The sequence below is a fragment of the Rhinatrema bivittatum genome, chromosome 5 (genome assembly GCF_901001135.1).
Source record: "Rhinatrema bivittatum chromosome 5, aRhiBiv1.1, whole genome shotgun sequence".
Taxonomy (NCBI): domain Eukaryota; kingdom Metazoa; phylum Chordata; class Amphibia; order Gymnophiona; family Rhinatrematidae; genus Rhinatrema; species Rhinatrema bivittatum.
The window spans coordinates 50543076-50555878 of record NC_042619.1 but is presented as its reverse complement, the minus strand read 5'-3'; the positions used below and the strand labels follow the sequence as shown (position 1 = coordinate 50555878).

Below are 12803 nucleotides of genomic sequence, written 5' to 3'. Positions count from 1 at the left end.
TACCAGGTTCAGGCTGGTGAGGAGGAGTTGAATTTTTTGAAGGCATGTGTTCCAGTAAGACAGCGTTTTTGCGAGGGAATCCTTAATGGGGATCAGGACCTGTATATCATCAGCGTACAGGAAATGTTTGAGGTTGAGGTCGGTGAGAAGTTGGCATAACGGTGTGAGGTAAATGTTAAATAAAGTAGGAGACAGGGAAGAGCCCTGTGGGACTCCTACTGATGAAGGGTGTTGTGAGGATTCTTTGTTCTGTAGCTTGACCTTGTATCCTCTATTGCTGAGAAATGATATGAACCAGGAGAGTGCTGTGCCTGATATACCTAAGGAGGCTAGCTGGTTAATGAGTAGGGAATGGTTAACGGTGTCAAAGGCTGACGAGAGGTCCAGTAGGATCAGTAAGAATGATTGACCTTTATCAAGGCCCAAGATGAGGTGATCTGTTAAGGAGATGAGGAGTGACTCCGTGCTAAGTGTTTTGCGGAATCCGTATTGTGATGGGAATAGGAGGTTGTTTTCTTCAATGTAATTTGAGAGACGGGTATTCACCAATTTCTCCATAATCTTGGCTATGAAGGGGAGGTTGGCGATCGGTCGGTAGTTGTTTGGGTCATTAGGATCTAGGTTTGGTTTCTTGAGTAGTGGTTTGAGCGAGGCCATTTTGAGGTGATCTGGGTAAGATCCTTGTTGTATTGAGCAGTTTATGATGTCTGACAGGGATTTGGAGATGGCGTCAGGAATTGATAGAAGCAATTTCGAGGGGATGTGATCCGATGGGTGAGAGGAAGGTTTCATTTTCTGTAGGATATCATGGATCTCGATGGAGGAAGTGAGTTCCAGTTCAGCTAAGCTGGTGTTGTTGACGGCGGTCTGAGGTGAGGTTGATGTATAAACGGTGTTAGAGGGGAGCTGGGTTAGAAGTTTGCTGATTTTGTTGTTGAAAAATATTGCTAGTTCTTCCGCTTTAGATTTAGCTTGGGTGAGAGCTATTTCTGGAGGGCTTGTTTGTGTGAGGTTAGAAACGTAGCTAAAGAGGGCTTTAGCATCGAAGACTAGGTGGTGGATCTTGGATGCGTAATAGTTCCTCTTGGATCTTAGTGTATTGGATTTGTATTGTTGAAGAGTTGATTTATAAGTAGATAGCGTGGTGGTGCTAGGGTTTTTGCGCCATTTAGCCTCGTTTTGTCTTAGCAGTAGTTTGAGATTTTTTAGCTCTGGGGTAAACCACGGTTGTCTTTTGGATGAATTGGGGTGCGGTTTTTTTGTTGTTAGAGGGCATAGCTTGTTGGCAATGGATTCCGTGATGTTGTTCCAAGAACGTAGAGCTGAATTAGGATTGGTGAGGTCTACTTGAGTGAGATGTGATGATAAGTGATTGCTAAGATCTTCCATGGAGCATGTTTTCCTGTAAGTGAAGCAGGGGGAGGGTATGCGAGGTGGACTGGTGCCTTTTATTGAGAATGAAGATGTTATGAGGGAGTGATCTGACCAAGGGACCTTCGTGTAAGTGGGGTGCTGAACAGGTTTGATTGCTGTATTGACGAAGATGAGGTCAAGTGTGTGGCCAGCTTTGTGTGTGGGTTTGTTGACTAATTGAGTGAAACCTAGGGCGGAGTATGCTGTGAGTAAGGCTTCGCAGTTGGGTGATAGTTTAGAGTTGTCGACGTGGAGGTTAAAGTCACCTAAGATTATGGTTGGAGCATCCAGATTGATGAGGGATGTGGTTAGTTCGACCAGAGGAGAGGCGTCCGTTTCCAGGACACCTGGAGGGGCGTAGACAAGTAGAATTTGTAGTTTGTCTGAAGAGAAGAAGCCAATTTCAAGTTTAGAGTTTGTATTGGTGGAGTGCTGAGTGAATCTGAGGTCCTTTTTTGTGGCTAGGAGGATACCTCCTCCTTTTTTTCTTCCCTGGCGTGGAATGGAGAAGAAGTTATATGTCTCTGTGGGTAGTTGGTTAATTATTGCAGAGTCTGAGGGTTTAAGCCAGGTCTCAGTAATTGCGCATATATCCGGTTTCACATCGGTGAGGTAGTCGTTTAGTATTACTGATTTCTTTGTTAGTGATTGCGCATTGAATAATGTTAACGAAAATAGTGTGAGGCCTAGCAGTTGGGTGAAGGGAGTGATCATGATTGGAGATAGGGTTTTAAGGTTGTGGTGCTGGGCCTGTCGAGTTGAATGTCCTTTGGAAGGTGGCCAGTGTGGGAGGATTGGGATCGGAAAAGATGGGGACATTCTGAGATTGCTGTGGCAGGCGATGAATATTGGCCGCTGAGGGTGAAGCGTTTGTGGTCCTTAAAGGGACAGTGTGATATGTGATTTTGTTTGTTGACTGGTGAAGCCAAATGTTTGGGGGATGTTTGTAGGTGAGGGAGACGTATTGAAGTGGGATAGCGTTTGACGAGTCCACGGTCCTCTGTCCTCAGGGGCTGCACGAAGGGGCGCACAAAGGGGCAGGCCCCTTTGTCGTGCTCCTTCGGCGCGCGACGCACGGCGCGCGGCGCCTGGTAGAGTGAGGCTTAAATGTCTGTCTGGCTGACCCTGATTGGGTCTCAGGTAGTGGTGTGGGCGGGCCTTGGCGCGGTTATGCGCCGGTTTTCTTTGCAGGTTTTCGGCGCTTTGGGAGCGCGGCTGGCGCTGGGGTCTCCCGGGTGTGGAGGGCGGGCAGTGACCTTACCTTCCCCCGGCGGGGCTTTGGCGCCGGTCGCGCAGGTCTGCAGTCACGATCGGGAGCGGCAGCGAAGTGGAAGATGGCGCTTCTCAGCGCTGGATTTAAAAGATCTGCCCGGCTGACCCTGATTGGGTCTCAGGTAGTGGTGTGGGCGGGCCTTGGCGCGGTTATGCGCCGGTTTTTCTTTGCAGGTTTTCGGCGCTTTGGGAGCGCGGCTGGCGCTGGGGTCTCCCGGGTGTGGAGGGCGGGCAGTGACCTTACCTTCCCCCGGCGGGGCTTTGGCGCCGGTCGCGCAGGTCTGCAGTCACGATCGGGAGCGGCAGCGAAGTGGAAGATGGCGCTTCTCAGCGCTGGATTTAAAAGATCTGCCCGGCTGACCCTGATTGGGTCTCAGGTAGTGGTGTGGGCGGGCCTTGGCGCGGTTATGCGCCGGTTTTCTTTGCAGGTTTTCGGCGCTTTGGGAGCGCGGCTGGCGCTGGGGTCTCCCGGGTGTGGAGGGCGGGCAGTGACCTTACCTTCCCCCGGCGGGGCTTTGGCGCCGGTCGCGCAGGTCTGCAGTCACGATCGGGAGCGGCAGCGAAGTGGAAGATGGCGCTTCTCAGCGCTGGATTTAAAAGATCTGCCCGGCTGACCCTGATTGGGTCTCAGGTAGTGGTGTGGGCGGGCCTTGGCGCGGTTATGCGCCGGTTTTCTTTGCAGGTTTTCGGCGCTTTGGGAGCGCGGCTGGCGCTGGGGTCTCCCGGGTGTGGAGGGCGGGGCAGTGACCTTACCTTCCCCCGGCGGGGCTTTGGCGCCGGTCGCGCAGGTCTGCAGTCACGATCGGGAGCGGCAGCGAAGTGGAAGATGGCGCTTCTCAGCGCTGGATTTAAAAGATCTGCCCGGCTGACCCTGATTGGGTCTCAGGTAGTGGTGTGGGCGGGCCTTGGCGCGGTTATGCGCCGGTTTTCTTTGCAGGTTTTCGGCGCTTTGGGAGCGCGGCTGGCGCTGGGGTCTCCCGGGTGTGGAGGGCGGGCAGTGACCTTACCTTCCCCCGGCGGGGCTTTGGCGCCGGTCGCGCAGGTCTGCAGTCACGATCGGGAGCGGCAGCGAAGTGGAAGATGGCGCTTCTCAGCGCTGGATTTAAAAGATCTGCCCGGCTGACCCTGATTGGGTCTCAGGTAGTGGTGTGGGCGGGCCTTGGCGCGGTTATGCGCCGGTTTTCTTTGCAGGTTTTCGGCGCTTTGGGAGCGCGGCTGGCGCTGGGGTCTCCCGGGTGTGGAGGGCGGGCAGTGACCTTACCTTCCCCCGGCGGGGCTTTGGCGCCGGTCGCGCAGGTCTGCAGTCACGATCGGGAGCGGCAGCGAAGTGGAAGATGGCGCTTCTCAGCGCTGGATTTAAAAGATCTGCCCGGCTGACCCTGATTGGGTCTCAGGTAGTGGTGTGGGCGGGCCTTGGCGCGGTTATGCGCCGGTTTTCTTTGCAGGTTTTCGGCGCTTTGGGAGCGCGGCTGGCGCTGGGGTCTCCCGGGTGTGGAGGGCGGGCAGTGACCTTACCTTCCCCCGGCGGGGCTTTGGCGCCGGTCGCGCAGGTCTGCAGTCACGATCGGGAGCGGCAGCGAAGTGGAAGATGGCGCTTCTCAGCGCTGGATTTAAAAGATCTGCCCGGCTGACCCTGATTGGGTCTCAGGTAGTGGTGTGGGCGGGCCTTGGCGCGGTTATGCGCCGGTTTTCTTTGCAGGTTTTCGGCGCTTTGGGAGCGCGGCTGGCGCTGGGGTCTCCCGGGTGTGGAGGGCGGGCAGTGACCTTACCTTCCCCCGGCGGGGCTTTGGCGCCGGTCGCGCAGGTCTGCAGTCACGATCGGGAGCGGCAGCGAAGTGGAAGATGGCGCTTCTCAGCGCTGGATTTAAAAGATCTGCCCGGCTGACCCTGATTGGGTCTCAGGTAGTGGTGTGGGCGGGCCTTGGCGCGGTTATGCGCCGGTTTTCTTTGCAGGTTTTCGGCGCTTTGGGAGCGCGGCTGGCGCTGGGGTCTCCCGGGTGTGGAGGGCGGGCAGTGACCTTACCTTCCCCCGGCGGGGCTTTGGCGCCGGTCGCGCAGGTCTGCAGTCACGATCGGGAGCGGCAGCGAAGTGGAAGATGGCGCTTCTCAGCGCTGGATTTAAAAGATCTGCCCGGCTGACCCTGATTGGGTCTCAGGTAGTGGTGTGGGCGGGCCTTGGCGCGGTTATGCGCCGGTTTTCTTTGCAGGTTTTCGGCGCTTTGGGAGCGCGGCTGGCGCTGGGGTCTCCCGGGTGTGGAGGGCGGGCAGTGACCTTACCTTCCCCCGGCGGGGCTTTGGCGCCGGTCGCGCAGGTCTGCAGTCACGATCGGGAGTGGCAGCGAAGTGGAAGATGGCGCTTCTCAGCGCTGGATTTAAAAGATCTGCCCGGCTGACCCTGATTGGGTCTCAGGTAGTGGTGTGGGCGGGCCTTGGCGCGGTTATGCGCCGGTTTTCTTTGCAGGTTTTCGGCGCTTTGGGAGCGCGGCTGGCGCTGGGGTCTCCCGGGTGTGGAGGGCGGGCAGTGACCTTACCTTCCCCCGGCGGGGCTTTGGCGCCGGTCGCGCAGGTCTGCAGTCACGATCGGGAGCGGCAGCGAAGTGGAAGATGGCGCTTCTCAGCGCTGGATTTAAAAGATCTGCCCGGCTGACCCTGATTGGGTCTCAGGTAGTGGTGTGGGCGGGCCTTGGCGCGGTTATGCGCCGGTTTTCTTTGCAGGTTTTCGGCGCTTTGGGAGCGCGGCTGGCGCTGGGGTCTCCCGGGTGTGGAGGGCGGGCAGTGACCTTACCTTCCCCCGGCGGGGCTTTGGCGCCGGTCGCGCAGGTCTGCAGTCACGATCGGGAGCGGCAGCGAAGTGGAAGATGGCGCTTCTCAGCGCTGGATTTAAAAGATCTGCCCGGCTGACCCTGATTGGGTCTCAGGTAGTGGTGTGGGCGGGCCTTGTCTTTCAATGTGATCACATTGGGTACTTCCATCTCTAAGGCACTAGCCGATTGATGCTGGTATAGCAGTAGGTAAAACACAAAGAGAAGGCACAGACATTGCAACAGCAATACCCTGCTCTGTATTAGATACAACTGGCTTAAAAACAGCCTGTTGTATCTTAGTAGGAGTTTGAATATTCAACAAAAAAGAAGAATTCAGATCTCAGTTAGGGGGTAGCCAGATGGTTGTGGTGGAAGCTGAACAGAGCCTGGACCTAGAAAAACCTTGGTTACAGAGGTTTCTAAACTTCTGTCCAAAGTTGGCAAATTACCCAAGCATAGAACGTGTTCATTCTTAGGCCCTCTGAGCTGCCCCTGAATCTGAGAAGAGGCAATTACCTTTCTTTTCCTTTTCTTCTCCATCGAGCATAAACCGCGTGCCCCTTTGGCGTGTGCTGCTTCATCAGCGCTGGTGTCAGCTGCGTGCCGCTAGTATCTCAATTAAATGGCCTGGTGTCCCTGGCTGATGACGTAGCTGCGGGGAAGGAAAGGAAGTCCCAGTGGTCGGGGCCAAAGGTAAACAGCAGCGCAAGATCTTCCTCACCTAGGTAGTTTCATGCTCTTCCTCCTCCTTTCTCAGGGATCTCTTCTTCCTTCTCCAGTCCAATCTGCTGTAGAATGGGATAGGGATCTATGAAGCGAGGTGCCAGATGGAGCGAAGGGATCTGTAACCACAGATGGGTGCTTAACCACACCAGATCTCTTGCTTTGAATTGAGGTGCTGGTCAACATCGGATGTCTGCATGCTTCTTGGCCTGGGTGGCGGTCCCGAGAGATTAATTGGTTCATTTTTACGTAGAGGTCTCGGAGTTCTTCAGCGGTTAGGTGGGCTGTATGGCAGTGCACAATAAGAGGCAGAGGTAGGGGCACCCATGGATATTTTCTGTAGACTATCTGGAATGGCGAGGACCCAGTGGCACTACTCACATGAGGCCAAATTTTAAAAGGTGCGCGCAGGTGTAGATTTGTTCGCGCAATCCGGCGCGAACAAATCTACGCCCGATTTTATAACATGCGCGCGGCACGCGCAAGGTGGTGCACAATTGTGCAACTTGCATGCGCCGAGCCACGCAGTCTTCCTCCGTTCTCTCTAAGGCCGCTCCGAAATCGGAGCGGCCTTGGAGGAAACTTTCCTTCCGCCTCCCCCCACCTTCCCCTACCTAACCCTCCCCCCAGCCCTATCTAAAAAAACCCCCCATACCTTTGAAATTATGCGCGCCGGCCAATGGCCGGCCTGCGAACCCGGGCACAGCAGCAAATGGAGGCTCTGGCCATGCCCCTGACCTGCCCACGCCCCGCCCCTTTTTGCAAGCCCCAGGACATATGTGCGTGCCACCGAGCCTATGCAAGATAGGCTCGGCGCGCGCAGGGTCAGCTTGGGGCAGCTTTTCGGGGGTTAAGCGGGTATCTTACACACGTAACCATTTGAAAATCTACCCCCTGGTTTTATTCAGAAATTCCTCAGAGGGTAGCTGAATGGCCCAGTCATCTTGCCTTTTGTAATTGAGCAATCTAAGGAAGGCTTTGAGAATTTGGTTGATCCTCTTGATGTGTCTGTCCTGAGGATGGTAGGCTGTGATGAAGTCTAAGTTGATGCCAAATATTTGGCAGAGAGCCTTCTAGTAGCGGACCATGAATTGAATGCCCCTGTTGAACAGAATGTGAGAGGTTAGGCTGTGTAGTCTGAAGATAAGGGAATGAATAGACTGGCCAGCTCAGGAGCTGAAGGTAATCCAGAGAGAGATACAAAATATGCCATTTTAGAGAATCTGCTCACTATGCCCATATCTTAGTGGAGCCATGTGAGAAGGCGAGAACCATAATGAAGTCTATGGATATGTGTGTCCAGGGTTACCTGGGGGTCTGGCAATGGCTGAGACAACCCCCAGGGTCGGGCATGAACAGGTTTGATGTGCGCAATTAGTATGCATTTGAGTAACGCACATTATTGTCTTAACACGGCTTAGTAAATCATTCTCAAGTTCGCTAGATTTGTAGTTGATCACTCTGTCACGCTTAAAAAAGCATATTTGTGTTGCTCTTTCAGGACATTTAATGATTTGGTTTTTGTTTCTTTAAGGGATACTTTCGTTATCCTACTCAAAAATTAAAAAAGAAATACAATTAAGATGCTTTTGGCCTTTACATGTTGCCTGCATGTGGAAATTGTGCAGTGTAGCTGTATGTACTTGTACTCCCTACAAGAAGTTTGCAAGAGGGGAGGGATGAATGCGCTGTTTTGCCACCATTAGTTTTGTTAGGCCTTTTGATTACTCAATGATACGTTTGTAATGTTATAAAATGTTAATTCTTTTGGAACAGTTTAAAACCAAAACAGAAAAAGAAATGCCAAAATATATTTTTCGTTTCTAATTCCGGGTTCCTTTTTAAGATCTATTTTTATGTGCCATTGCAAGAACTTTCTCCTGCTTTAAAAATATCTGCTAGGGGAAAGTGGTTTAGGATTGAACATTTGCCACCTTTCACTCATCTGCACTCAATAGTTATTTACCAGATGTAAGTTTTATAATCTGGGATTAGTTTTCAAGTAGCTTATAACTTTTTTTTTTCTTTTTGCATTGTAACAACTGTGTATAAGCTGGGGATGCTATACTCGTGCTGTAGTCCTTATTTGGGATTTGTACCTCCTCTCTGCAATGCTTTTAACATTGTGTACTCTTGCTGTTCCGTAGATATGGACGTGAGGAAGCCGCTTATCGAAGAGGAGCAGGCCTCCGATTCCATGTTAGAGGAGGAGCAGGAGCTTGCATTAAGGCCAGCTCAGAAACATTATCAGCTTGGCGACCAAGAGGGCATCACGTATGTACTGTCACTTTTAATTGCTGACTCTCTACAGGCATTAAAACCATTTTCTTGTTGTTGTAGAAATGTTGCTGTCTGTTTAATCACTGCTTAGAAATCAGCAGATTTCTTGGTGCTGGAAGTTTGACTCCTGGGGTCAGGGGTGGAGTAAAGTTTCCGGCGCTAGTATTACACTATGGGCAGAGGCAGCAGTTCTGGTGCTAGGACAGTAGTCTGGATTTATGTGCAGAAAACAAGCTTTGCGTGCACAAATATAATTTACGTGCACAAAAAAAATGTTTTCTGTGCTGAAAGCATTTTTGTGAGCATAAATCGTGTTTCTGCACACAAAGCATGCTTTTGTATGTATAAATTGTATCTGAGAGAGTCTGCAACCCGATTTAAAACGTGTGATCAGCCCGTGTCGAGTGCATATTTTAACTCGTGTGTGTGTGTACATTTTTATGGAAAACACTTTTTTTTTTTTTTATCATTTAAATTTTTATTGATTTTCAATATTAGACAGGTAAGACATTGTTATTACACCATAACTACTGTTCTTCAGTATAATCATAAATTATATAAGTAACATATTATTAATCTAATTATGACATAACCAAAAGAAAGTTTTTCATCCATACATCTGTATCAGAGACAAGGGAAATATTAGGGAGTTACCAAATGAGAAAAAGAAAACAGTTAAATTCAACATTGCTATCCTGCAATCATTCTTGTATATCATTGGACTGATTAGGTAATGTAGCTGTTCTTTTTTGTTCAACAAAAGCTTTTAAATCAACTGGATTGAAGAATATAAATGTGTCCTGATGTTTTTTAATGACACATTTACAAGGATATCTCAAGGTGTATGAAAATCCTAATGCCAATAATTCCTGTCTAAAAACCAGAAATTCTCTCCTTCTTGATTGGGTGGCAATAGATAAATCTGGAAAATTTTTTACCAAATTTTCATAGAATGTTATAGGGTAATTGCTGAAGTATTGCTTCATAACCCTGTTCAAATCCAACAGGTTCATGAAGGAAACAACCAGCAATCCCCTATCTATTACTTGGTTATTCGTACTCTCTAAGAAATTTGTGAGATCGCCTTGAAAAGGCATCTCCTCTACATTTAAATTTGGATTTTTTTTAGGAAAAAAGTAGCAATAACTTATTGAAGGAAATTCATTTTCTGAAATATGCAAAACTTCCACAAAGAATTTTTTTCAGCGTTTCCATTAGAACCTGCCCAACTATCCTTGGAAAGTTAAGCAGGCGTAAATTTAAACGCTTACTATTATTTTCAAATAATTCAATATGCTTGGATAATGAGTCCCTGTCTCCCTGTCTTTAGCTACTAATGACTGAAATTCTAAACTCTTTTTATCTTTTTCTTCTAATTTTTTGATCCTTAATTCAGAGTTTTTAACAGAATCTCGGATTTCCAGTGATTCCTGTTGATTATTCCTTGTCCCACCTTCCACTTTTTTCTCGAGCTCTTTAATATCCACAGACATTTTTGCTATCAAGTCCCATATCAGTTCCAGTGTAACCACCGCAGGGCACTTCAAGACCTCTATATGGCCACCTGCTGATGCCTGTTCTCTTGTCTCTAGTATTAGCCCCTCACTACCTCCGTTGGATCTACTAGTAGCTCCTTGCTCAAGAGAATTGGGATCCTCTAGGGAGCCAAGTTGAGAGGCTTCTGTCACCCTGTTGCTTGGTGGAATATCAAGATGTGGGCTCAGAGATGCCTCCTCTAAGGTTTCCACATTGTCTCCCAACAATGTTAAACCAGCAGTGTCCTTAGCTTCTGGATAGGGTGCAGGTGCAGATAGAAAACGAACGATTTCTTGCTGTATTGGAGACGGAGGGGGTAAGGATGGAAAAACCCTTACTCTCCCCTTCCGTTTAGGTGGCATCTTAAAACAGAAACTTCTCTAAATATACCAACAGTCAATCGTTCTCGCCGCAATGTTAAAGTACTTGCCTCTATGGCGGTGACGTCTGGGAGAGTTCCCCCTCGAACCTCTCACGCCGAGCAAAGCCGCGCGCGCCGGCGGCAGTGGCGCGCCTAGGAGACGCTGTTCTTATGGCGTCTCCTCGGCCCTCTCGATGACGTCGGGGCTAGCAGGCAAAAGGTTCTGCAGGGAGATTTGGAGCTCTCCAGGTGCTCCCTCTCAGCCACACAGTCACTGCAAGTAAGTGCCTCGCTGACGCCGTTCTTATGGCGTCTCCTCGGCCCTCCCGATGACGTCGGGACTAGCAGGCAGAAGGTTCTGCAGGGAAATTTGGAGCTCTCCAGGTGCTCCCTCTCAACCACACAGTCACTGCCGAAAACATTTTTTTATCGTTAAACAAATATGAGCAATTCAGTAAACCATCAAGAATCAACAAAAGCATACAAACATTTTAGTCACTAAGGACATGTAATCATAGTCCAGTTCTTCTTATTCCTCTCCCACACATTGGGGTGGATTTTAAAAGGGTTACGCGCGTAACCCTTACCCCCCCCCCCCCCCTGTGTGCGCCGAGCCTATTTTGCATAGGCTCGGCGGCACGCGTAAGTCCCAGGGCTTGCAAAAATGGACGGGGCGTGGGCAGGGCCATGGGCGGGCGTGGGGCCGTTCCGGGGGCGTGGCCAAGTGCCCCAACACAGCGGTCGGGGATTTAGGTGGGGCTGGTTTAGATAGGGGAAGGGAGGGAAAGGTGGGGGGGGGGGGGGGGGGAACAAAAAAAAAAGTTCCCTCCAAGGCCGCTCCAATTTCAGAGCGGCCTTGGAGGGAACGGGGAAAGCCATCAGGCCTCCCCTAGGGCTTGGCGTGCGCAAGGTGCACATGTGTGCACCCCCTTGCGTGCGCCGACCCTGGATTTTATAACATGCGTGCGGGTGTACATTTGTGCGCACAAATGTACCCCCTGCACGTAATTTTAAAAATCTGCCCCATTGTGTACATTTTTAACTCTTGTTGCATTAGCTTACCATTTGCTTACAGCTTCAGGAGTTAAAATTTGTTTAGCAGCTGTTTAAGAAACTGTGCTGAACTTCAGCACACATTTCTAATGCAGGGGTTTTTACATTGGCTCTTTTGGTGGAAAACCTTGAGTTAAGCCAGCACACATCTCTGCACTGGGAGGGTAATAGTTAAACCCTTCAGTAGCATGGAATTTCCCCAATTCTGTGTCTGTAAACACAGAACGCCAATTTTGAAAGAAGAGTGACCAGTTAATGCTTGCTTAAATGCTCGCTCTTCCTGACCATGTATTAATGTAATAATCATCATGCCGGCTTTCACCAAAACAGGGTTCAGATGTTGTACAGTTTAATGTTTCAGAGGCAAACATGAGGACACCTCCTGAGTGAGTGTCCTAATAGCACAATTTTGGAACTTAAACTTCATAGCAGCTTCCAAACTGGTGCTGGGGGAAAAAAGATCTGCCAGGCACCTGCAACCTGGATTGGCCACTGTTGGAAACAGGACGCTGGGCTTGATGTACCTTGGTCTGAACCAGCATGGCAATTCTTATGTTTTTAAGAGTAATGTCATAATTATTAATCACTAACTACAATTGGGTAAACTGAGTCACAAGGAGGTAAAATAATTAGCCTTAACTGACAGAATGCATGCTAGACAATTTTTGAGCAATGATATGAATAGAACCAAACTACATCATTCTAAATGAAGTAGTAGGAAGGAAAAAGAATTCAAAATACGACAGTTATTTTTCCTTTTATTTTTTGTAATGATCCCAGCTATATGGAACTGCAAATTTAGATTTTATTTATTTATTTGGGTGTTTTTGTATACCGGGATACGTTGGGAACATCATCTCGGTTCACAGATAACTTAAAAATAGCAACAAGCTTTACAAAGAACAAGGAATAGAGTGAAGGTTAATAATAAAGGTAACACAACAGGTACTGTAACGAGCTATTTACAAAGTGTACATTACAGTGAGGTCATCGTGACTGATTGGAATAGGTATCAGAATGAGTATTGCAGTGAACATATTGTTGCGAGTGAGTTAAGGAAGTTAACATGAATGTAACAGGCGGCACATGAAAATCAGGTTATTAAAGGTGGTAAAAGGGAGATTGGGCGGGGGACTTAGGTGAAAGCCTGTTTAAAGAGCCAGGTCTTTAGGTTCTGTTTGAATTTTAGAAGGAGAAATCTATCAGAAATTGGAACCCCCCATCCTTTTTTTTTTAATATTTAGTAATATTTTATTGGGAGAAGTGGGTTCCATTTCACTGCCTCATTACAGCTTCCCGGGAGGTATAGGTCCCCTTGCTGGGCCACAGTAAAATGCTGTTCCTCTCTTTCACACTTTGGA

The 12803-nt window shown here is 49.3% G+C and overlaps 1 protein-coding gene across 7 annotated transcripts in view; it reads left to right on the top strand.

Annotated features, from left to right (window-relative positions):
* Positions 1-12803, top strand: part of SLC36A4 (solute carrier family 36 member 4) — a 155974-nt gene that overhangs the window by 11486 nt on the left and 131685 nt on the right. For 6 of the 7 annotated variants that reach the window (XR_003856846.1, XM_029602311.1, XM_029602312.1 and 3 more), the window contains one exon: positions 8360-8486. Coding sequence is in view for 5 of the 7 variants with exons in the window: in XM_029602311.1 (XP_029458171.1) it covers positions 8360-8486 (127 nt within the window). In the remaining 2 variants the exon portion in view is untranslated. Of the gene's footprint in view, positions 1-5499; positions 6183-8359; positions 8487-12803 lie in introns of those variants that run through there. The other variant, XM_029602310.1, reaches the window with a different exon arrangement.